At 34.0% G+C, this 26,523-nt stretch overlaps 2 protein-coding genes and 1 non-coding gene across 5 annotated transcripts in view; 2 read left to right on the top strand and 1 right to left on the bottom strand.

Moving 5' to 3' along the window:
- Positions 1 to 131: 131 nt before the first annotated feature.
- Positions 132 to 15,745, top strand: LOC146531657 (solute carrier family 23 member 1-like). Its single transcript, XM_085197912.1, has 15 exons — positions 132 to 592; positions 904 to 1,001; positions 1,793 to 1,900; positions 2,241 to 2,361; positions 6,335 to 6,568; positions 6,692 to 6,827; positions 11,597 to 11,717; positions 11,971 to 12,112; positions 12,346 to 12,459; positions 12,810 to 12,949; positions 13,212 to 13,359; positions 13,631 to 13,785; positions 14,190 to 14,256; positions 14,801 to 14,918; positions 15,549 to 15,745. Exons 1-15 carry the CDS (start codon positions 487 to 489, stop codon positions 15,631 to 15,633), a joined length of 1,893 nt encoding a protein of 630 aa, XP_085054038.1. The 5' UTR covers positions 132 to 486; the 3' UTR covers positions 15,634 to 15,745.
- TRNAA-CGC (transfer RNA alanine (anticodon CGC)) lies at positions 6,011 to 6,082 on the bottom strand. Its single transcript has one exon. It is a non-coding gene; the product is annotated as a tRNA-Ala (tRNA).
- A 3,394-nt stretch (positions 15,746 to 19,139) lies between the features above and the next one.
- Positions 19,140 to 26,523, top strand: part of LOC146531656 (uncharacterized) — a 60,063-nt gene continuing 52,679 nt past the window's right edge. For 2 of the 3 annotated variants that reach the window (XM_085197908.1, XM_085197907.1), the window contains exon 1: positions 19,148 to 19,315. The gene's annotated coding sequence lies outside the window, so the exon portion shown is untranslated. Of the gene's footprint in view, positions 19,316 to 26,523 lie in introns of all 3 variants that reach the window. The other variant, XM_085197906.1, reaches the window with a different exon arrangement.

Below are 26,523 nucleotides of genomic sequence, written 5' to 3'. Positions count from 1 at the left end.
CGTATGTACACCAGTTAAAATAGTTAAAATCCCATAAAAAAATCTATAATCAATAAATAAATAAAAATATTCTTATATTTTTATTCGTGCGCAAGTCCAACTCGCACTTGGCGGATTTTTATTTAAATATAATACCCCTCTCAAAAAACTATGAACTAACAATTATTAAAAAGCCTTAGTCACGACTAAATCACGACGAAAAAAAAACGATTTCGATACAAAAAACTCCTTTGAATAGTATAACAGTTAGTATCTAAGTTAGCGTATAGTTATCTCTATCGATCACATTCGCAAAATGTATTCCGAATTGAATGGACGTTATGTATTTAATATTGCAAATAAATAAATAAATTTAAACTATTATTAAATAATAATAGTATTTATTTATCTTTACTTAGACATAAAAATAATTTAATAATAATAGTGTGAGATTACTTATCGTGTTTTTTAGTGCTTATTGAGTGTTTCTGTTATTTTTTTATTAAAATGTCGCTTGAAAAAAATAGTTTAGATACGAATGGAAAAACTAGTGTAAGTGATTTAGATGAGAAAATTCTAATGGAACAAGCATCTGAAGGAAAGGATGAGAGAGGTATGTACTTAGTATATTTTTAAAAATTACGAATAGTAGTAATAGTTTGGTGTGAGTTCGATTCTCACTCGGGGAAAGGAATTATTTTCATTTCCTCAAATTGCGGCGTTAACTTTTAAAAGTGAGGAATGAAGTGTCTTACACCAGCCCTATTTTCAAGACGGAGAGATGCCACGCTATACCATGTTACCAGAGCGAGTAATGATAAGTAATTCTTCCGAGTGGGAATCGAACCTAGAATCGTCGCGCTTACATTTAGAACCTAAGCAATGAAAAAACATATAAATAGATATTTTTGTAACATTATTTAGAGGAAGAAACACATTTGTTAAAACTGTATGGAAGTCATCGAGGTTCCAGCCAAGGCGTCGATATACCGGATGTTAAAACGCCTATGATTGTTAAACATGTAAGTAAAAACTTTGACAGATGGTTATAGAATAAAAAGTTTTTTTAATAGTTTTTGTTTTTTATGGTCCCGTACCTCAAAAGGTACAAAAGGGAATCCTTGTATTCTCACTTTGTTCTCCGTCTGCCTGTCAGTCAACACTATTTATCTCGAGATCGCGTGGAGGTATCAAGCTGAAATTAATGTCAAATATTTATAACTATGGTCTCTTGTTTTTTTCAGCTTCACGATGTATCCCGCAAACAGCAGGATAGGCAGTGGGGGCTTGTCTCCGAGACTCCATTCCTCCTTTTCGCCGAATTTTAAAAGCATTATGTGTTGAGTAGCGGAACTCAATATTGCACTTCGCCTCGTCACCAGAGCAAGGAAAAAAAAAATTAAATGATTAATTTTCTCGAGTGGGAATCGAACCCAAAACCTGCCGCGCTTGCTACGCCACGACATGCCTCTAAATATAAGTATTATATGAACTCATAACAAGCGTGAAGTATTTATTTTATAATCTTTGACTAATTGAACTATTAAAACAACCGTTAGAGAAAAATAAGAATGCATTGAATTAACACTATTTTAAATTAAATGAAATATATTCGCTCTGGTGTCGAGGCAAAGAGCGGTGTTAAGTTCCGTTCAAAACGTAACGCCTCCAGAATTCGGCGGAAAGTGGGGAACGGAGTGTCTTAACACTAGGTTCCCTCTGCCTGTCCTGCCGTATGCGAGATACAGAGTGAGCGTGAAGTGAAGATGCAGTTTAAAACTAGTATTATTATTAAAAAAATATATAATTTCAGATCCCAGATGATATAAAAAAGGAAGAAAAAGAAGAACGTAAAGGCAACGTAACGTATGGTATCGACGATGTGCCGCCGTGGTATTTGTGCATATTTTTAGCTTTACAAGTAAGATATCTTTATAATTATTTCTGCCTAGAAATTGAATTTATAACTATCATTCCTTTTTTATTAATTTGTAGAGGCTGTCATGGTGCATGGCTGCAAGAGCACGGCGTGTGACTGACATGACGGTTATGGGTTTGATTCCCATTCAGGGAGAAGAATTAGTTAATATTTTCATTTCTTTGTTCTAGTAGCAAGAGAAGAACGGCGTTGAGTTCTGTTGTCACTCCATATAAAATGTCTTGAAAATTCGGAGAACCTTTAAGGCTATCCAAAAAGTGTTGATCAATAGTTTAAAATTTTTTTCGGAATTAATATTTCTAACAATATATTAAATTTCCAGCACTACCTAACAATGATAGGCGCCATAGTCGCCATACCGTTCATCCTGTGCCCCGCGCTCTGCATGGAGGAGACGGACCCGGACAGGTCCAACATCATATCCACCATGATATTTGTGACAGGTGAGACAGTTTTAAGATGTTGAAATTCTCATCACTACCAAGTTGGCTTTTGTAAAATTAGTGTCTTAATTTTTATTTTAACAAAACGATCACCTAGTGCCACTTTTTAAATTTTACCTAAAATCGGGTAACAGATTAAAAAATATATAATGAAATAACTAAGAGATAAGCCGTATTTTACTCGTTACGACCGGATTGAAATCGAACCTACGACCTACCACGGATACCACCCGACGGGAGCTAATAAATTCATCAGCTTTATAGTATTAGTACCTATTTGATTATTTATATTTGTTGCTGAGATAAGATACATTGCATATACGAACATACGTAACATATAGATATTTTATCATTTCTTTGCCAGATAAGTTTTCTTTATTAGGATATTACATTGACATCAAGACAGGACTGAATTTTTTTTTGGGTTTACCCACCTAAGTTATTGTTAGAGATAATATCGATATACAAATGAAATATGGGCCTGTTTATTTTTAAAATATATTTAATTATTTATGATACTCTATTTTCTATTTTATTTTAGCTTCAAGCTGTACGTCGCACACAGCAGGTTAGGCAGAGAGAACCTGATCTTACATTCCATTCTCTGTCAAGACCCTTCCGTTCTCTACCTTTCATCAAATTTTCAATGATAGGTATTCTGTGTGCAATCAAATATTTTTGATCTTCACGCTGTTTCCTTAGCAAGATAGGCAGAGGGAACCTGGGAACCTATACTCCATTTCTATTAAGATAATCTTATTTACACATAATATGTTTATCCTTTATAATTTCTGAACAAAGTAATAAATACACTTATTAGCATAAGTTACATATGAAATGAGAGGAAAACGCAAAACCTAGTATATGTATAATCTATTGTACTGAGTTATTTCTGTTAATCACGTATAGAGTATGTCATGCGGAAAGATAAAGAATACTACCCAACCCATCTTACCTACGCGCTTAGAAAATAATTATGAAATACTGCATTTTTTTTAAACAAATTAAAGTTGCATTTTTTTGACACAAATGAAGGCCGCCGTGTCGCAGGGGCACAAGCGTGTGAAGGTAAACGCGATAGGTTGTGGGTTCGATTCTCACTCGAAGAAATGAAATATTTAATATTTTAATTTTTTCGCTTTGGTCTCGAGGCAAAACGCAGAGCGGCGTTCATTTCCGCCACTAAAAAACGCAATGCCTCAAGAATTAGAGGGGAAATGGGGATCGGAGTGTCTTAACACTAGGTTCCCTCTGCCTACCCCCCTGTGAGCGGGATACAGCGTGACGCAAAAACAAAGATTTTCATTACATTACAAAAAAAACGTAGTAAAAAAGAAATATAAAATGAATAAATAAACATTACGAAAACGCACAATGATCTTAAAAAACGGCCTTGACTATAAAAAAACCATCATTTCCTTTAGAGACGTTTATATATTTGACGTGTTATATGTACTCTTTCAATTTGTCGCTCGTATGATCGTGACGTCGGAAGGTTAATAAAACGTATATTGCAATATATTTTATAATAAATAATGATAATACCCTGCTTTTGCGGGATGCAGCGTGAACATATTATAAAGTAGGGTAGGGAAAGAGCACCTACAGTTAAGACACTTCGTTTCCATTCTGTTCCCCACTTCCTGCCAAATTCTCCAGGCATTGGCAGAACTTAACGCCGCTTCTCCTTCTGCAACATATGTGGGAAAATAAAATGTCTGTAAATAATTTTGTTAGCCTGTACCTACACCATTATCTCCTCATCTAACCTACTGAAGATAGCACCGTATTTAGTCTGACTAGACTAATATTTGGGGAAACGAGTTAACCTAATATTAAGAGTTTTCTATTTTCGACGTCATGAATTCGTATTAAGTAAAATTAAGTCTAATATTCCACAAGGCCATCGTGGAACATTAATGGGTGCAGGCTCTAAAATAATTTTCTTTGCTATAATAGCAAAGAAAATTATTTACTTAAACTACCTATTATATCATAAAAAAAAAAATAGCCACTTTTATTACTAATGCCTATCAAAACTGTGCCATGTTACGTTATAAGCTACAATTACTACATAGGCAATTATTTAAATTTTCTTAATAAAAATATATGTTATATATAAGATTAAGAAGTTGTCTAATCGTTTGTTATCAGTAGTTATCAAAAGCGGTTATTTGCACTCGTGACGGTTTAATAACCTACAAGTATCAAGGCCATTGCATAGTAGTGAAGCAGGCAGTGCTAAACTGGAGTAACCCATAAAATTATATTATTAAAATATATGTTGCTTTTCACAGAAATAGATATATAGCATGTTTGGTATAATAATGACATATTTGCAATTTTTCAAATATTGCAGGAGACGCAATGAGAATTTGTAAATATGATTTTCACATACATCGATATATTTACATGAATTTTTAAATATATAATTTTTTTTTTAGTATGACAAGTAGTGCAAATATCAACATAAGACCTAAGTTAAAACCTAAGTTCTGAGTTCTGTCTTCTGTTAGCTATACTGTAACCGTAAAAATAAAGGTTTTCTTAATACTCCGACCTTATGTCTACTCTAATTTAAATGAAATTTCACGCTAAATCCCCTATAGGTAGAGGGGACCCAGTGTTAAAACCCCGCCAATTTCCAATCAACTTTAAAATTTTTTGACATTGTGTGTCTAAACCGAACTTTGTATTGAAATCAGAGCGAGGAATTGAAAATAATTCATTCCCCTAACTTCATCATCACCCCTTTCTTCATAATTTTCCAATTCCATTGAGTAATTCCCGGGATAAAGACGTTCAACCGAACAAATTCTTCAGCTTTGAAAAAAATATGTATATTAAGATAGGCCACTATCATTTTGACTCTTCAAAACATAATAAAATACTTTTTCTTATATAAATGTAATAATTGATAATATTTTCCTGCCGTATTATATCTCTAGCACCTAATCAAATTGCAGCGTGCGCTCTGTGTCAATGACCCAAAGACTAAATCCAAGGCCAATTGAAAGAAACGTGTAAAAATTTACTGATAATATATTAAACAAACGTCTTGTTGTGGATTTTGTTGATTTAGGTTAGATATTTATTTTTCTTTTTTTTTAGCTTCAACTTCTATCTTACATATTACAGGGTAGATATAGTGAACCTAGTGTTAAAACACTCCGTTCCCCATTTATCGCCGGATTTTCGAGGCATTGCGTGTTGAGTGGCGGAACTCAACGCTGCTCTTTTTGTCTTGATACCAGAATGAAAAAATAAAAATATTAATAAGCAATAATTCATTCCTCCGAGTGAGAATCGAACCCATAGCAGCCGTGTTCCATCACATGCATGGACTTCGCCATTGTTTTGATTTATAAAGATGAGTCACATAAACGTGTATAGTAATGTAAATAATATTATTTTAGTTATATTCACTGATTTTGCTAAAGCTTGATTTTGTTTTTGTATCTTATGTCATTATTTTCATTTAGGCTAAAAAATGTAATACTTTAAAGAATATTTATTTTTAAATCAATAACTAAAGCAAAGAGAAATCTCTTACATTATAAATTATCAATTATTGTCTGTACAATTGAAATTAATTTTCATAAAAATAATACGAGTCATTCTCTTAAAATAACAAAATAAAGAAAACATTTGGAGGTGCTGGGATTTGAACCCAGGACTTTCAGCATGCGAAGCAGACACTCTACCACTGAGTTACACCCCCTATAGTTACAATAACGAAATTGCTAAACATAAATTCAATGTGAACCATTTGACCGCTTAGTTAAAAGAAATTAAATTAAAACCAATACTTTTTTTTTGTTAGAATAAGACCTTTAGAAGGACTATTGTAACATAGCGGTATTTTTATATAATTGGTTTCTTTGCATTCTTATGAAGCTAAAAAAGTAATAGAAAACTAAAGAAATAAATACTTTTCCTAATATAATTGAATATAAATACATATTCATTCTAGGTCTTATAACATGGCTTCAATCAACATTCGGATGTAGGCTACCGATAGTCCAAGGTGGTACCATCTCCTTCCTCGTTCCGACTCTGGCTATCCTTGGACTACCAGCGTGGAAGTGTCCAGGCCAAGATATCCTGGCTGTCATGAATGATGAACAGAGACGAGAAGTATGGACCAGTAGGATGTGTGAGATATCTGGGGCTATCACTGTAGCTGCACTTTTTCAAGTTATTGGAGGTGTGTATTTGCGTATGCTTTTGGTTACTTACTACTAATTATATTATACGTTGCTATGGCAACGCGTAGTGTACGCGTCAAGTGGTTCTGTCGTTATTACAATGACTTCTATGCAATTCATAGGCTATTTCGGCATAATCGGTTCCGTGCTCCGCGTGGTGACACCACTGACTATTGCTCCAACTGTAGCGTTAGTGGGTTTGACGCTGTTCGAGCACGCTGCTGAAGCCGCCTCTCAGCATTGGGGCATAGCTGCTGGGTAAGATTATACTTATACTATAATCAATAAATTTTGTTTTATATTAATAATATTTGGGGCCAGTCGTGGCGCAGGCCATAAGCGTGTAATTGTATACGCGACATGTTATGCGTTCGATTCTCACACGAGAATATGAAATATTTAATTTTTTCATTTCATCGCTCTAGTTTCGAGACTAAATACAAAATTAAATAAAAAATGTTTACTTCAAGCGGGCGAAGCCGCGTCGCGAGCGGTACACTAGTATACGTATAATAAAAAATAGAAATATAGGTATAATTGTTTCCCCAATTCAAATATATAAATTTAAAAAGCATCTATTATTTTAAGAATATTTTTATAACAAAGTTAAAATAACTTATATTTGCTTTTAGTAACACGACAAAGCATATTTTTCAATACGGAGCTAATGCAGTGCTGGTAGCGCAAAAATATTTTTAAAATTTTTGTTTGTCATTTTGTATTATCTACTTATTTTTAGTATTACTGGTATTTTTCATATTTAAAAGGGATGTTACTTGTTAGCTAGGGCTTAATTAATTTTAAGGACTGGGGCGTGTGATATGGAAATATAATATTTTAGCTAAACTACAAAAAAGTAGGCTTAGCAAAAGTTATTTTATGCACTTTTTTGAAGACATCAAAATTAAAAACTTATTTTTGGTTACGGTGGCGCAGAGGCATGGCAAAGAAACGTGACAACAGAGGAACCTCTGCTTCTTTAATTTTACAAAACAAATATTTAATAAATAATATTTATTTGGCGCTACTCATGACAGGGCCCAACTTTTAAATTAAGAAACCCACATACCGTCTTAACTACATATTAGACTATTAATCTTTTAAAAAATCAGCTTTGTTAAAATTGGCCCTGGGCCCTGGCCCCGCCCTGAGATCTCAATTCATCAGTTTTATTTCAATGGTCTGCTACTAAAAAAAAATATCCCTTTCAAGCGGACGAAGTCGCAAGCGGGTCGCTCTCTTATTCTCTCTCTCTCTCTTTTATTATTTATTTCGTATTTTGCTTAATTTTGTAAAAGGGCAAAAAGTTCACGCAAAAACTTTCGGGCCCTAACTATTATTAATATACATAAAATGACGTATAGATATGACATAGATTCACAAAGCACTGACCTAGTCTATACAGGGTGGAAGAGGCTGCGCTTCTTTAATTGAAACTGCATATAGGGTAAAAAATTTCAAACCCGAAGCTAAAGAAATTAATCAAGATGCCTCAACAGTTTGGACGTAGGATTTTTTTTTCATTTCACGATTTTTCTCCATACCTGTATTTCGTGTGACGCACACATACACATACTACTACAAAAATACTACTAAGCGTTGCCAAACTTCTACTTTTCATTCGTCAAAACAAAACCGAACGAGAAAGAACGATATCTCGCGTTCTTTTTCACGCAATTACCTATTTATTATAAATCTAAATAACGTTCAAACCTCTTATTAAAATTGTTTAACAAAATCCTACTTTAAGTCAATTTATTATATCACCTTTATTATGAAATTATTTAGAAATACTGCATGGTTATTGAACCACCCACAAAGTTATATTCTAAATTTTTAACACACAAAATGATATTGAACTACGATAGATAGGTACTTACATTTAACATTAGTTTTACATCGTCGTTGTCGCATTCTCCTTTTACTATCACTAATATTTACATCATAAGTAATATTAAAAACTCAACATTTGTTTGAAATGTCTTAAAAAAATGTATGTTTTGATAGTACACTCAAATACTGACACAATAGTTTCACATTTGAGAAAAATACTCAGTAATCACATCATCACGATCACGAAACATTCATCACGATTTTAGAAATCCGATTAATGATAAAATTAATATTAAACAACATCCAAATAATTTAAAACACTTAATAATTATTCAACGTATAAAATCGAACAAAATAATGTAAATACAACAGAACTTAGCCGTTCCGCGGCTAAGTTCTGTTCTCACACAGATAATTAAAAACATTGTAATAGTTGCCATTAACTAAAATACTTATCGAATATACTATTAAATTTTTTATTAAGATTTTCATTATTATTTATATTCGTATGATTATTTTGATAGAAAATCGTATAAAAATTAAATATTAAACGAGTTTTATAATGTTACACGAGGACCTGCGAAAATTCAATACGAAATAAATTAATATTTAGTAATTATTTGTAAATAGTATTGATAATTTTATTAATTATTTTAATATCAAATCATGCGTAAAAAGTATAATCTACATTTATTATGAATTATAGTGTTATATTGCACAATCAATCAATATTAAAAATGAATTTTGTTATCTGTACAAAGACACCCCGCTCACGCCGCACCGATTACCGGGGATTCCCATAGAATCGGTGCGGCGCGTACATTCTGCGCAATAGTAGTTGGGTCGGACTATAGCTGAATGCTATTTACTAAACCATATAAATACAACGGGTTATGGGCCCAGACCACGTCGTAACAATAATAAAGAAAATTGCATCAATCGTAGAAAATTAGAAATACTGGCGAGATTAAAACAGCGTTACTTCATGCGACGCTTCGGCGTTGGTATTGAAATTTGGAGGTTAAGTTGCCGGGAAGGAATAAAAAAGAAAAACAAGCAAAATAAACAATCACAATGAAAAGGAAACAGCACAGTAATAAAACTGGAAGGAGTAAAAAATTGGAATGCTTGGAAGTTCCAAACCATAATACTACTACGGGGGGAAATTGTGTCATCATCATCTGCATTTATTGTAAAAAGAAATGCTACAATTAAAAGAAATATTAAATGTTTCAAGTGTAATAATATGGGTCATTATCGAGCTGAATGTAATGTGGACAGAAAATGTAATATTTATTGTTAAAAAAAGTGAAAAAAAATGCTATTATTGTAATAATTTTGTAAACATGTTAAAAATGAGTGTTAGTTTAAAACGGGAACATAAAAAATGTGTTTGTAGTGCAACAAAAGTAAAATTAAAAACCTAATAGAAATAATTCAATAAAAGTGTGTGTAAAGTGTATTCCTAAGTGTTGCGTTAATTTAACATCAGCTCGCCGCCGTTGCCTACATACCTACGCTAGTTGCTGCGACTCGATTTCTTGAATGAAGCGTGTGCGACGTTGCCGCGCCGACAGGTAAGTGTGTGAGTGATAATGTAACACTTTACAAATGGCGTTTTTATTTAAAACGATTATTTTATTATTTATTTTGTTTGAAAAAATAACTTTTTCATTTTTGGGAATTATTTTTTTTCTGAATTATATTAGGCTTTTATAGAGTAGTTAAAACTGTGGTTTCATTTAACGTGGTGCCGTCAATTCCACCCTGTATAATTTTGCTATCATAAAATGAACCCTACTACTATTGTAATAAGAATATATAAATTCACTGTATGTAGTACTGAAAATAGGTCTCCAGCGACAGATTGCCTAAGTGTGTTATTTGAAAGTCCAGCAGATGCGAATCAATATGCGTTGGGCGTGGTTTATATGTACATAGTATGAGATAACTATGAAAAGTTTTTTTTTGTTTCACGCTCTTTCCCGTAGCAAGGATGGTACCTAGTGCTAAGACCCCGTTTCCCATATTCCGCTAGAAATTTGAGTGACATAAGATATTATGACATAAGAAGAAGATATTTTTAATTTAGACTATTGGATTGTTAATTTTCTCTTTATTAATTTTAGTACATTTATATTTTGGCTTGTATTTGTATTAGAGGTTTGACTGAACTTTGCTTCAAAAAGTTGCACAATAAATGGATATTTAAGCTTACGTTATGATGACATAGTAATAGATGTGTGTACACATCTTTTTGTCAAGAAATGTAAACCATACAATTTCAAGCGGATTTTTGGTTCAAAATAAATCTTGGGTTGATAAGATCACCGCGTTTACCGTTCGTAAGGAAAATAAGGTGAAGTAAAAGAAGGAAGAAAAAAAAAACGAATGTTTCGAGAAAATTTGAACCGAAGATATATTGACTAAAGAAAATTTATGTTTTGATTTGTATGGTGGTAAAGGCGTCGGTATTGGGTACGATTTCGCGCGAGAGTAGAGTTTTACCATTCCACTAAGTACGTGGATGACGGATTCCCTTAAATTCTCATTAAGGTCTATAAATTTAGAGTAAATAATAAAAACATTATGTATCTTGAAATCAGCTACACGCTGTATATCTTAAAATATATCCAATAAATATAGAATTTTAATAATCAATTATACGTTTAAAAAATAGAAATATAAACTATTTTCACTATTTTCTTTTTTTTAATAATATTCATTAATTTTAGTATAATTTTTACATTTTTCAAATAATAAATGCTTTCTCTTACTGTCTCCACAGTTCGACATTTTAATCAATTCCTGCATGTCAAAGGTCCATACTCCATAGCATGCTGATATGATGGAACAATCAAATTATCCTTTCAAAGCTGTACTGTGCAACCGAACGGTTACACGATGATTTAGTAAAGTTCAATTTTGGGTAGAGCTATTTCCGGCTTTGAGGCAAGATATCTTTAGATATATCCTATATCCTATCCTATCCTTGAGAATAGGATGATAGATTATTAGAAGGAAGGATAGATTATTTCCCTCGCTCTCGTAAGACGCAATTTTGAGTTCCACTACTCACTACATAATATCTCAGTAAATAATATACTATTTGTAGAGACAAAGTTTCTTATTTGCCCATTCTGCTGTATGAGGAATTCTGCGTGAAACTAAAATATTATACTTATTTGTTCCAGAACATTTACTTTGCTGACTATATTTTCTCAATGTATGGGCGATGTGAAGATGCCGACGGTCACGTGGCATCGTGATGGAGGCTTCACAATCGTATGGTTTCCGCTGTTCAAGCTCTTCCCTGTAAGTTTAATATTATTTAGTGCTATGTAAAACAAATATAAGAAATTGACTTTGATCCACATTCCATAAGAATAAGATTAGTTTTTGATATATTTTTAGCTTGACGCCTTGCTGGTTAGCAAAAGAGAACGGAGAGATCCTGACCGTCAACCGAGGTCTCCCCCTGCCTCTGTTACTGCTCACTCTTGCTTTGCAAATGTTATAAAAATGTTAAATGGAAAAATTATGCTATTTGTATAGGAATTTATTTCAGGTGTTACTAACTATAGTCATAATGTGGGCGATATGCGGTATACTGACGGTGACCGGCGCGCTCCCGGCAGGACATGCGGCGCGAACAGACCTTAAGTTGAATATTATACGCGATGCTTCTTGGTTCCGCGTGCCTTATCCAGGTATCTATATTGGAGAACGATTAACAAGTTGTGAACCCCCTGAAGTTAGGTTTTCCGAGTTTTCGAAGAGAAAGAGAGAGAAGAGAAAAGTTTAAGAAATTAATCAAAATTAACAATAAGCGTAAAATCTAATCTACGCAGCCATTTACAGCTAACTTTAGGAAGGCCACGACTTGTTGTATAAGTGAAATTTAATCTCGCTATCGTAATTTTTTTTATAATATTTTTTTTAGGACAATGGGGCTGGCCAACAGTAAGTGTGGCAGGAGTGCTGGGCATGTTAGCGGGAGTGCTCGCGTGTACCGTCGAGTCCATCAGCTACTACCCGACCACGGCGAGGATGTGTGGTAAGTACTAACCAGTTTTCATTTATATACTAAACCTTAGGAATTAGGACATTCTCTTCTCAACTTTTCACCTAATTTCGAGATATTACGTGTTGAGGTTCGGTGTTCAACGCCGCATTTTGATAAGTTTCTGAATAATAAAGTATTGGCTCAAATTATGTAACTTCTGACAAATGTAACTTCTGACAAATATTTATCCCTCTATGCATATTTTATAATTTAACACGTTAATTTTTAGGTTAAAACCACTGCTCTTAGAAGGAATTGACTGTCATATGCATACTTAACTGTTAGTTATTAGATTAGAACTGTACTTTACATTAGGTATATTATTTTAATATAATCAATAGCGGCGCCTCCTCCGCCTCTCCACGCCATCAACCGTGGACTCGGCACGGAGGGTCTCGGTACAATGCTGGCGGGGCTCTGGGGCTCCGGCAACGGAACTAACACGTTTGGAGAGAACGTTGGCGCTATTGGTGTTACTAAGGTGAGCTAACTGTGTATACAAAAATACACGGACACATCTTGAATAATATTCATATAGCTATTCTTTTTCTTCTTAAAAAACGAATTGCTATAAATATTCAGAGTTATTGGGTAATATCTAGATTTATAGTTATACTATCTTTTAAAACAATTATTGATGTTGATTTGTTGCCATTTCTTTTCTAACCTTTACTATATCAGTGCATAGAAAAGTTCCTTTTAGAGGTAGACAGACACAAATTTGCATAATTTCTTGTCATTAGGTAGGTTCTCGTCGCGTGGTGCAATGGGCGGCCGCGTTGATGGTAGTGCAGGGTGTGGTCAGCAAGCTCGGCGCTGTCTTCATCATCATCCCACAGCCAATCGTGGGCGGACTGTTCTGTGTTATGTTTGGGATGATTGCTGCTTTTGGTATGTTCATATTGTTGAGTCATTCTAGTTGTTAATTTTTCTTTTTTTTTTTAGCTTCACGCTGTATTCCGGAAGCATTGTGTATTGAGTGGCGCAACTCAACGCCGCTCTTTACCAGAACGAAATCAAAATATTAAATATTTCCTTTCCTTTAGTTGCAATCCCCCCGCTTGCTCCCTTTCGCCACGGCTGGCGCGAACTAGTACTGACTATAACGAAATTTCTGTACAGTTACCAAATTATTTACATATTTTCCTTTAAAATTCTCTAGGTCTCTCCGCTCTCCAGTACGTCAATCTGAACAGTTCCCGCAACCTCTACATCATCGGTTTCAGCCTGTTCTTCCCGCTCGTGCTCACGCGGTGGATGTCTGCTCACGGTGGCGTCATACACACCGGTGTTGATGCGTTAGATGCTGTACTGCAGGTGAGGAGAACTATTCAAAGTTTTTTTCACAGAAATATGTTATTATTCAATTTTATTCTTATTCTTCCCCATCGGTTGTCGGTCCTCCTGACAATATGGCCTGCCCATTGCCACTTTAGCTTGCAGATTTTGAGAGCTATGTCGGCGACCTGCGTTCGTCTACGGATTTCATCATTTCGAATTCTGTCGCGTAGAGAAGGTCCTCGAATGCGACCACGTCTCGGCAAAAGGAGTACAGGCCGCCCTCCTACCAGGTGAACCGACGACCTTAAGAAGACAGCGGGAACCCGCTGGATTCAAAGGGCGCAGGACCGGACGGAGTGGCGAGCATTGGGGGAGGCCTATGTCCAGCAGTGGACCTTAAAAGGCTGATGGATGGATTCTTATTCTGATTTTTTTTACAGGTTCTTTTGTCGACGTCCATCCTTGTCGGAGGTGTTGTTGGTTGCGTGTTAGATAATTTAATTCCTGGTAAGTAACTAATTAATCATGTAAAATTATATAAAATACTATAAAAAAGGCTAATTTTCTACATGAAATACATAAAAACAATTGTAGTACATCATATTGTAGTGTTTCTGAACTTTTCGCTCGGGAAGGAAATAATCAAAAGTGAACAAAACATACAATCAGCGCAGCTACAGCCAATTTCAGAATGGTCACAACTCGTCGACCGTACTATATAAACGTCGTCCTCGCGTGACCAATTATTACGAGCATTTATTTTATTTCCTTGATTTTCCGTTTTATTGTTTAGTTATGTGGTTGATTGTATGTTTGTAACCCATTTATATAGCCATTAATAGTTTAATAGTAATATAGTTCTTGTGATATGCGAAAGATGGAAAACTTTTCGATTTATTTGGAGTGTTAAAATATTAATGATATTTATGAATGTATAAGTATTTTTATTACTTAGCCACGGCTGGCCTCATGGTATATTTTTTAATAGTTAATTATATATTTTTTTATATTTATTTATTTTTTTCATTTATTTAAATATAAATTATGACAGGCACAGATGAAGAACGTGGTCTAGAGGCGTGGGCGAAGGAGATGTCACTGGAGGCGGTCGGCGCGAGCGAGCACGGAGATACTTACGACTTCCCTATCGGCATGTCTCTTATACGCAGGTAAATGTTAATAAATGTAATTACGACAGTTGTGGATTCGATTCTGATTCGGAAAAATTAAAAATTTCCATTCTTCACTTTGATAAGAAGTCTTGGTAAGAAGAACTCAAAACGCAATGTCTCGAGAAGTCGATTGGATTGTCTGGTATCTTCTGCCTCTTCTTTTTTTTAACACAACGTGGACTAAAAGAAACATTGGCTCAACTTAACGTATCTAAGAAATTTAATAGTTATCCACTATCGGATTAGATAAATTGCTGGGTTAGGTTACGCTACTTTCGAGTATTATATCTAAGCAGGCAATGAGTGGTAAATACGGCTGAATTTAGGTGTTGACTTAATGCTTACTTACTATTTCATAAGGATTGATTTTTTTAGCCAGAGAGAACGAAGCGTTAAAGGTTACGGCCTCTGCATACCTCTTTGCCCTGTCCTAAGGCATCAACCTCTTCATTTATGTCATTTGGGAAGTCATCATAGTTTTTACGTGACCTTACTTCACTTTTATTATTATTTCTCCTTAAACTACAGATTTCATTTTCTGTACTTTCTGCTAGGTTCCCTCTGCTTACCCTGCTATGTACGAGATAAGTATTTTAAGATATTAGTGATAATAAACAATATTTTCAGGTGGGAGTGGACCAAGTATATGCCATTCATGCCGACTTACGAGACCGGCAAGTTCACTGCTCTCTTCTACAAAAAGAACAACTAAAGATAATTTTATTTGTAATTATTGTTACAATCGATGAAATGTTTACTTTTTAAGTAACTATTTTAAACCACAGTCAATGTTATGTAAAAAGTCAATATACCTAAGTAAAAGTTTACACAATAACATTAATTATGTTTTATTTAATTAAAAACCCTTACCCTTTTACTAATACTATCAAGAAACTTGGAAATGAGAAAACTTATAATACGAGTACATTGCCTTGGGAGTACATTGCCTTTTGAGCCCTATTAACTCAACATATAACAACAGAAAATAGAGAACGGAATGTCTCAACACTAGTTTCCCTCTGTTTGCACGTAATATAAAATAAAACAAAACAAAAAAAAAATTCAACATCAAAATCAAGCTTGTAAAGCTCATTAGGAATGCAAAACACTCTAAAGTGAAAAGCTCGTCGGTTCCAAGTACAGAAACAAAGCACCATTTGTATGAAATGCGCAACCTCCATAGTTTTTTTTTACATTAAACTTAGTTAAAAAGTGTTGTAAATTTCACTGTTGTTTACTAATTGTGTTGTTGAATTATAAAACAACATCTATCTAAACTTATTTATTTTATAAACTTCATTTCCCCGCACTGGTAATGTTACAAAGCGCGGTGTTTAGTTCCGCCAAACAACACGCAATGCCTAACTCGGAGGAGAGTGGGTGAAAAAATGTTTTAATGGGAACGAAGTGTATTAACACTATATACCTCTCCGTCTATCTTACTCTATTGTACGAGATACAGCGTGAAGTTAAAAAAAGGAAAACAGAAATAATATATATCAATTAGTTTAATCGTCATCTCTAAGTGCGATATTTAGCAAGCTTTTACCGCACTGTATCCACAAGGATAGAGCTCGCAGGGTTCTTAATGCGACCTGCGTGACCACGAGTATATGGGCGGTTTTAAAGTATTTATAACTAATAGTATCAAAGGAAAATACAAGGAAATTGCATGTTATAGCACCATGTTTCCATTTTTTAGCACTGCATTTTCACTGGCGGAATTTAACGCCGCACTTTGTCTTGCTACCAGGGACAGGAAATGAAAATAATAGTTTTTGTCGAATGTGAAATATAACAATTTTTTTCTTCAGTTTCATCCTGTATCCCGCATAAAGCAGGGTAGGCAAAGGGAATCTAAGATACTCCGTTACCCACTTTCCTCCGAATTTTCTAGACATGACGTTTTGGGTGGCAGATCTCAACGTGGCGCTTTTTACCTTGTTAATTGAGAGAAATAATAATTAATTTCCACGAGTGGGAATCGAACTCACAACCATCACGTTTACATTCAGACTCTACTCTGCTGTTCCACGACGACCTTAAACAAAACTTCATCAAATATATAGTTACTGTAGACGAAGTGGCAGTGGCAGACGAGAGCAATATGGCTTAATAATGCTTACTCTGTATATAGGTCATGTATTTAATTCGAGGAAAATATTCCATTTGATCTGGATCTGTATGAGTCAAGAGGAAACTCTTGGAAGACAGCAATGCAAAACATTTAAATTATGATTATTTTAATTGTAATTATCATTTTTGTTTAACATTATATTCCAGACATAGCTGGGTAGGCAGAAAACGATTTTTTTCTGGTAACGAGACAAAGCGCAGAGTTGAGTTCCACAGCCCACCGCACAATGTCTCGAAAATTCAGTGTCTTAAAGTGTTTTAACACTAGATTCTCTCTGCTTACTCTGCTATATCCAGGATACAGTATCAAGCCAGAAAAATAATTATATCTACCGAATAAGCTTGAATTGTATAAAGGCACAGCAATAACAAAGGTTTATTGATTAAACAAAAACGTCCTGTGACAAAGCAATTATCATAATTACATAATTCCCTACGAAATAATGTAGTTCCGTTGAGTTTCAAATTGCGTGCTTTTAACTTTTCAATTTTCATTTATTTTTTAACTTTTGTAAAAAAAGAAACCAGCCTCACGCTTTATCTCGTACACAGCAAGGTCATCAGGCTTTTTACGTGATCTTCCTGTCCTCCTGCCTCTCTTACACTCACCCTTACTTGAAAAATCTTTTCTGCCATTATTTCATCACTAATATTTCTACGTAGGTACTCAAACAGCCATTTATTATAATTTATTTGCCTTATAAATATACCAAAAAGAATTTGGGCGTAAAATCTTAATAACCTAATTTCGACGTTACAAAGCGTTGCAACCCTTATATATTCTCACACCCTTTAAAAGAAATGAGCTCATATTATTCTTCTTGATGACTAAAACATTTCGTTGCCACCGTATTTGTCTTCATTATTTTATTAATAATTAAAAATGTTTTCTACTTTAGACTAAGAATTAATTTGCTTGACAGCAACTTCGCGTTGTATCAATTATATAGCAGGGGCACAGAGGGAGAGACAGAGGCTGTAGAAAATGCTAGAAAATAATAAAAGAAGCCGTCGAGGCGCGATTGGTCTGTAAATATGGTAGTGTGTTAGATTCCAATTCCAATTCCAGGGCAAGGAAGCTACAGAATGTCATGCCTAATTTTCTATTCAATTATGACATTTTTCTTCTATCTACACTGCTATATAAGGAATACAGTGTGAAGTTAAAAAAACAATCAAAAATCGTAAAACAGTTAATTTAGAAATAAATACTCAATTTTCGCAATTAATTGTGATTCTTAAGCGTAAAAGTTGGTAATTGTGCCAAAAGACACTATTCTTTTTGTTTTTCGCCTTTTTCGTTACAGCTTCACTCAGGTCAAGGGGTTATTGAACTATTAAATACCAATATTACACTGGCAGAAGCCAAATTAAGAAAATAATTGTCCATTTCTATTTTATATAATTATATGTTATATTAAAATTTGGTTAGCCAATGACCAAATGGCCGTTGTTGCGTACAAGCGTGTGTTGTGGGTTCGATGTTCACTCGGGGGGAATGAATTATTATTTATGAATATTTTGATTTCTTCGCTTTGGTACCAGGGCAAAAGCGCGGCGTTGAGATCCGCCACTCAACACGTAAATATTAGATGGAAAGTGGGGAACGGAGTATCTTAGCCATAGGTTTCCTCTGCCCATTTTGCTATATGCGTGATAGATAGATATAAAGCTGAAAAAAAATATATAATTTACATTTGTTGGTGTTATAATACTTTTATACGTGTACAATGTACATACATAAATAGATATGTACACACATACGCTCGGAGAAAATAATAATTTTCATTTTCTCGCCACGGGTTCTCCCACTCAACACGCAATGTTTCGAAAATTGGGCGGTGCGTGGGAAACGAATTATCTTAACACTAGGTTCCCTTGGCCCACCCTCCAATACCAGGATACAAAATACCCCTGGCTTAAAAAACCACAAAATTACAATTCCATTTGTCTAAACCAAAATACATCTAGTATTAAGTTGATATTAGGTCATTTACAATTGCAGGGTATGCACTATCGTACTACAGTCGTACAGTGTTTTGCGCACGCATACTAACCTGTTGGCAGGGGGTGTGGGGGGGATATCGACCAGGGCGAGGCGAACCAGTCCCGGCCGGTACTTACGCAAGTAAACACGTATCTACGTTTAGGCGGAAGTGTACCCAAAGTGAACGTATGCGATCGCATTCCTTCACAAATTGTTGTTTTCAACCCGAAATGCTGACAGAAAGCTGGCCCCATTGAAAATATATTAACAGGTAAACAGATTTTTGTAATTTTTTCTTATTTTTTTATTTTTTTGTAAACGTAATTTGTGTTTCTGTAGTGTGTTTTAACTAAATTGATCGACCTTTACTCGTATATGCTGAAAATGAACGAAAAAATTCCAAAAAAATATTGAAGTACCCTCCAAAATAATTAAAAATTGCCTTTTCAACGAAAATCGTGTATATTCTAGCAATACTTTCTATATATTTGTTGTTGAACGACTATTCGTAAGAACAAAGAAGCTTTAAGTCCTGTCAAACGTAGCTTCCACTTTTAGTTCTAGATATATCGATTTTGCAAATGTTTATTGTTTCTTATAGCCTGTTTTGCGTCATTGTGTACGAATGTGTGCCTTTGATGTGTAACCAACAAACTATTTATAGACTAAATTATATAAAAAAAACATAAATTAAAAAAATATATATTTAATTATAGTATACCATTTATTAGGATTTGTCGTGTCTTTTTCTAAACTTTCGTATGATCATATCTAAATAGCAATATAAAATGCGCATTATCTATGTTATATTGTTTAAAAACATTTGTCTAGATATTTCTGACGACATATTAAAGAAATTTCACAAACTAAATAAGATAATTTCATAAAAAGTTCTCTTTTCATGCCTGAAATTAATTTAAACCAATATTTTTAGTAACGTTTTTACTTAGAGTTGAATATAAATTGTAAATCATTATGCCACTCTATACTTATCTCTTAGAACTGATTGACTTCCTTTCTCAATGGAAGTTCAAATGAGTAAACTGTACTCCTTATAATTTAGCTTTTGTGTGTTTTACTTATCTATACATATAAAAAAATTGTAACTGATCGCTATCCGTGCATGGAAGATGATAGAGGGCATATATGAACGTCATAGAACCCAAAACAATGATTTCTAAAATGTTTATCTGTCGTTTTGTCTGTGCGTTTGTACACTCTAATTCCTGAAACTGCTTACCTGTTTTAAATACAGTTTTCACTAAAATATTTTGGCAAACTTCTCTTAATATAGGTATAGTGTTTGTTTTATTTCAATCGGTTGCAAGTTCAATTCCCATTCCATAGTATGATTATTCGTTTTCTTATTTTGGTAAAATGGAAAAGCGCGCTATTGAGTAGCACCAACCACGACGCAATGTTTTAAAAAATTGGACACAAAGGCAACAGAGTGTCTTAATAACAAGTCACTCTGCCACACTGCTATATGCGTAAAGTGTGAAGCTAAGCAAATATAAAAAGTAGAATATCAACACTTACCTATCATTGCGCCACTAAGTATTTTATCCTCGTTACAAGATCAAGGAAATGAAAAAAAATCGAAATTACATCACCTCGAGAGGGAACGAAACCCACAAAAGTCGCGATTACAGTCACGACCTGGATAGTGGAGAACGGAGTGTTTTAATACTGTGATCATCCTGGCTACCCTCCTATTCGAGGATACATTGTGAAAAAAAAAACAAGTAATCATAGTAATTTATGCCATTTCTTATAAACTATATCTTCATAATATTGATGTGAAGGTTAAGTCATCACTCCAGTAAGAAGTTGATGGGTATACTTGAACGACTTCCTCCTTTCAGTAAGCGTTAAATAGTCGCTTTAACGGATTTGTATCTAATATCCGGTTCGGAAACTAAACGGTAATAGCTCACTTTAGGTAAATATTTTATGATTTAATATGGTAATAAGTTTCCAGTATTGGTAATATAATTTTTGTTTGTGTTTGCGTTATTTATTTGTTATTAAGGTAGGACTGGAGTTGACGTATAGCGAGGATTTAAGTTCCACTGACATAATATCTTGAAATTTGGGTGGGCAACTGAAGGTCCTAACACTTTTAGTTTTAGTTTAAGCGGAAGGTACTTGGCTATTAAAATGTTTTTTTTTGGGCTATTAGCGAAATGATTAACGTAGCCTTCCTATTTAAATACATAGTTCATGCAACAAACAAAAAAAGGTCGATTCAGTAGTTCCCGATTACTCGATTCAGCCAAGCGAACGCTTTAGTTTCATGATATTAATATAGATAAATACTCGAATAACAAACAAAAATCAAAATAATGATTGAATTTAGCTTTAAAGTAACAATAATAATAGCTGTTAGCACAGTTACATATTCTACAAGTTGAAATCTCAAACATTAAGAGATTTCACGATACTTTTGGTATAAAATTATTTTGTCACAGTCTGGAAAAAAATAACTTCACTCTTTATCACATACATAGCAGGTTACCTAGGGTTAAGTCACTCCGCTCTCAACATTCTGCCTAATTTATGTTTCATTTTAAGTCCAGAAACTAAATACCACACTGTTTTTTTCTCCAGGGCGAGAAAATAAAAAAAACATTCCACCTAAGTGGGAATCGAACCCACATTCGCTGTTATGTATAGTCGGACGCCTTCTTATTAAATATAATAGTATTAGTATAATATTCTGATTAAAACCTTAAAATATTGATATAACTACGACATATCTATCTCACTTCAAAGTTCGTATTAAGTACATGACTTAATTTCGTAGCAAGGTCTCGTAGCGCGCTACGTCGTAGCTAGTTTGCTATATTGTAGTAGACGCTTTCCTTATAATATGAAGAGGTTGGACATGTGTAGACTTTATAACTTCTTCTTATTTTCTTTGTATTTTATTTTCTCGAATTTCCTTTCTTTTAGAGTGAGAAAATGTAACGATTTCTGTGTGGTTTTTTAATAGTCATTAATTTAAAAATTGGGGAATGCAATGGGCATTCCCCAATTTTTAAGACTTGGCGTGTTTTATTTTGTTACCATAACGAGAATATGAACAAAATCATTCCCCTGTGTTGGAATGGAACCCACATCCGTCATGCTTACAATCGATGCGTCACGACGGCCTCACAATATTTATCTTATATATTCTGCTTTTATTCTCCATTTATAAATATATGCATTTTTCCTATTATATATTTTTATATATATTTTTACTCCCATGTCTATAACATTTAAAAGTCAGCTGAAAAGGTTTATTTAAATTTTATAAATGTTATTCCACACTTAGTGGTTAGAGCGCTTAGAGGGTTTTCAAGAGGCGCGGGTTCAAATTCCACTTCGTCCAAATTCTCATACTTTAAAAAAAGTTTCAATAACATGAATTATGCAAAACCCCAACTTTTTACTTAACTTAATAAAAGTAATAATCCTGTCACCTTTTCAGGGAAATTATCTTTCTGAAATTTCAAAAACACTAAATGACTTTTTTTTACCTTACTAAACTTCTTCTTGGTAATTTGTAATGTGCCCTCGCGTGGTCGGTACACCCAAGATCGTTAAGATATAATAAACTTCACTTTTAATTACTATTGTACTTATTTAGATTAAGTAGCTTTAGTAGACGCTTTTCGCCGATGTACACTTCAATTTTAACGGTATTTTCATAAAACAATCCATCGAAGCGTAGTAGTAGTGTCTTACTCCAAACGAGAGGGTTATAGTTATTACGTGTTAAATTGCGCCCCGAGTGAGGAGATGAAAATAATTAATTTCCCCGAATAGGAATCAAACTCACAACCCACTTAGGTACACACAGTCAGGCGTAAGGTACAGTCAAGTCCTAAACTACGTATTGTATAGAAAAAAAAATATTTTAAATATCTACAAACACAAAAGGTAATTTCCATTCGTTATCTTAGTAGCGGAAGTTCTTTGTAGTCTTTGAATAAGCCCGTTTTAAATGTTTTATTTAAATGTTCACGTTTACATGAATCGCCCGCGGTTCAGACTTGTGCAGTACGACCCTTAAACACATTTAAATTTATCTATATGTTTTTAATTATTTCAAGCAGTCGTTGCTAAGAGGGTTACTAACTGACTGTATAGCCGACGGTTGTAGAATCTATCCTTATACGATAAGATAATAGATAATTACATGTCAAAGTTTAGCAATTGTAAATATAATTCTAATTAATAGCTTTAATATCAATTTTTTTTTTAATTTCTCTCTGTATCTCATCGTCTCTGTATAGAGGTCGTGTCGGTCTTATTTATATATTACAAACACAAAATTTCTTCTTAGTTTTCCCTCTATACTAAAAATGCTATAAACACGTTCATATAATTAATGCCAACCCTATAGAATATAACGTATACCAACGTGAGCAAAATATCATTTTTATCAGTGACTTTCTGCTTCGCTGATCATCAGCAAATAGTGTGCCTATAAATCTTTTAGTTAAATATGTTTTTTTTGCCAGAAATGTAAAAACTGTTGGTATTTATATGGTTATGTGTGTCTCACATTACCTATAAAAAGTATATATCTAGTGATAAAACATTAATTATAATATGTGTTCCTAAATAAACTTCATATATTAAGTTAGTTAGTTCTACGACAAGTTATGGGATCGATTCCCACTCGTAAAAATGAAATATTTTGATACTCGCTCTGGTAACGAGGCAAAGCACGGTATTGAGTTCCGCCACTCAATACGCAATGCCTTCAGAATAATGAGAGCAGAGTGTTTTAGCACTAGGTGCCAAGGACTCCTCTGCTATGTACGGAATAAGCCCGATAACACAACAAGTATGTTGAGTAATGGATATTCACGCTGCGCTGGCTGTTACCAGAGCGAGGGAAAGGAAAATGATTTATTTATTTTTATTTATTTATTTATTAAATCGATTCCCCCAAGTAGAAATTGAACCCACAATCGTCACCTTTACAGGCCTTATATATGACAACAATAATAATCAGTTTAGTTTGTAACTAATAAGAAAACAAAGTTGTTTAAATTTACTTCCAGCACGGGAAATCGATGTAATAAATCAATATGTTTTCTTTGGATTGCAACACTGTTAATACAATAAATAAATAACGTGTTTGTATAAACAAACCTTTATGAGTTAACATCACAATATTATTATTTTATATTTATTTAATGGTTCAGCAGAAAATAACTAAAACTTTGAAAATAACTGTAACCGTAGCTACAGCGGGCTTCATAAAACTACTCATTTGAGGCAATATAGCCTATAAACTTCTTCGATAAATCTGATATGTCCAAACTATTTTTAAATTTTAACCAGTAGTTCCTGAGATTAGCGTTTAACGAAACATAACATGCTTTAAAATAATATACTTGCAGATAAACACGACTTCTCCGCTATAATTTATTTTATGATTACAATTTTCTGTCGTGTGTTATGTTGAGAAACGTAATATTATTCTTCATTGTTATTTCTTTCCATTTGGTGAATATCCGGTTCCATGGTACGACATTAAAATGATATAAGAAAAAATATACATGATTGTAAATTTATTTTTATTTTTGAAGAAGAAGAAGAAGAAGAAATGCTTGGAGATATCGGGTTGAAATTCAAACAGATCTACGGCCCCATGATTTTCTGATAAGAAATATATTAGATACTATATTTACTTAAAAAAAGAGATATAGCCGTTTATACTGCAAAAAAATGCGAAACCTAGTTAACACTAGGTTCTAGACACTCCTGTCCCCACTATTCGCCCAATTTTGTGGCCTTGCGTGTTAAATTGTCAAAACACACTCGCTCTTTCTCGTTACTAGGACGAAGAACTTGAAATAATTAATTCCCTCGTATGAGAATCAAACCCATAGTCTTTGGGCTCACTGTGCCTTCTTCGCTATATAAAAGTTCAGTAATATTCCATGTTATTTACATCATAATTATAATGAATACGTAGATTATCTATTCATGGCATCGCGCTAGTATAAAAGTTTATGGAACGTAATTAATTGTTAGTCCGATGTTAAGTGCGTCATAAAAGCTACACACTTTTAGCTTTGTGGGGTTTGATAATAAAAGTTGTGACTATTTCTTTTTAGCTTCACGCTGTATCCCTCAAATAGCAAGGTCAGGATGAGAACGTAGTGTAAAAACACTCCGTTCTCCACTTTCCACTGAATTTTTGACAATTGCATGTTGAGTAGTGGAATTTTAAGTCGTGCTTTTCCTTATAACTAGAGCCCACTTCTATTTTCCACCTTCGAAAACTTACGTGTACTCAACACGAGAAACGTAACTCAACGCTGCAGTATTTATTCAATTTCCCAGTGAAATTCTGAAATTAGATATTACGTGTTGATTGGCTGACATCCTCGCCGCAGAGTTTCTACCAAATCGAATGATTGATACAAAAATATAATATTTTTATTGAGTAAGAATTGAACTCACAACCATCGCATATATACATTACTCGTATTACTGAACATCCTCTAATATATATGATATCATATATTTAAAATTCATAAATAATTTAAATAAATCGATGTTCATTTCTATATACGTTTTGGTGAATACAAACACTCGAGCGCGATCAATTAGCCCGCAGCACTCGAGCGGTGTATCGCGTTTTGATATACCGAGTATATTTCAATGGAAAGATGAATCATATTCAGGGAAATCGACCAATTATTTTTATTGATGCATGTTTAAGTGCCCTTGTGGCGCAGGGACTGGCAGTGGGGGGTGTAAACAAGACGTTTGTGGGTTCGATTTCGGGGAATGGAAGTTTCAATATTTTCATTTTCCCGCTCCTGTAGACGAGGCGGTGTTGAGTTCTCTCAACATGCTTAAAATATTGTCTCAAAAATTTGAACACTAGGTTCAATCTCCCTATCCTGCAATGAGAGAAGCGTGCAGTTATTTTTTCCAAAATTTAAAGGCACGACAGGTTGTGGCTTCGATTTTAACGATAATGGGGAACGAATGTGTCTTAACTCTAGGTTCCCAGGTTCCCTGTCTACATGCCAAAGTGTGGAATACAGCGTGAAGCTAAAAAAAGAATAACTAAATTTAATTTTTTTATCAGCGTATCTCGTCTGGGCGAGGACGATCGATACACTCGTACACTCGGTTACATTTCCCAAAGGCGCTCTATTTATGTACTCGTATGTATGAAAATTGCATTGGTTGAATGCAGTAAATGGAATATTTTATATAAAAAATATATTAAAATTAAATAAGTTCAATCAATCGATGAAAAAAATCACTCGAGGAAATTAAATATTAAATATTTTCATTTTCTTTTCTTCAGCAGAGGGAACATGGAAACCTGGTGTTAAGACACTCCGTTCCCATTAAGACAATTGCGTTTCCTATTTCCCATCGAATTCTGGAGACATTGTGTGTTGAGTGGCGGAACTTAACGCAGCGCTTTTGGCTCGACATCAGAGCAAGATG

The sequence above is a fragment of the Heliconius melpomene genome, chromosome 15, assembly GCF_056956725.1.
Source record: "Heliconius melpomene rosina isolate 202511_hmr_F chromosome 15, ASM5695672v1, whole genome shotgun sequence".
Lineage (NCBI taxonomy): Eukaryota > Metazoa > Arthropoda > Insecta > Lepidoptera > Nymphalidae > Heliconius > Heliconius melpomene.
This window is presented reverse-complemented; position numbering and strand designations above follow the sequence as displayed.

What these genes read in the sequence shown, in the direction of transcription:
- LOC146531657 (XM_085197912.1), top strand. Translation starts at nt 487, where the DNA reads ATGTCGCTTGAAAAAAATAGTTTAGATACGAATGGAAAAACTAGTGTA. An exon ending in CGCCTATGATTGTTAAACAT is followed by an intron (nt 1,002 to 1,792) that starts GTAAGTAAAAAC and finishes ATATAATTTCAG; the next exon opens with ATCCCAGATGATATAAAAAA. An exon ending in TGGGATGATTGCTGCTTTTG is followed by an intron (nt 13,360 to 13,630) that starts GTATGTTCATAT and finishes AAAATTCTCTAG; the next exon opens with GTCTCTCCGCTCTCCAGTAC.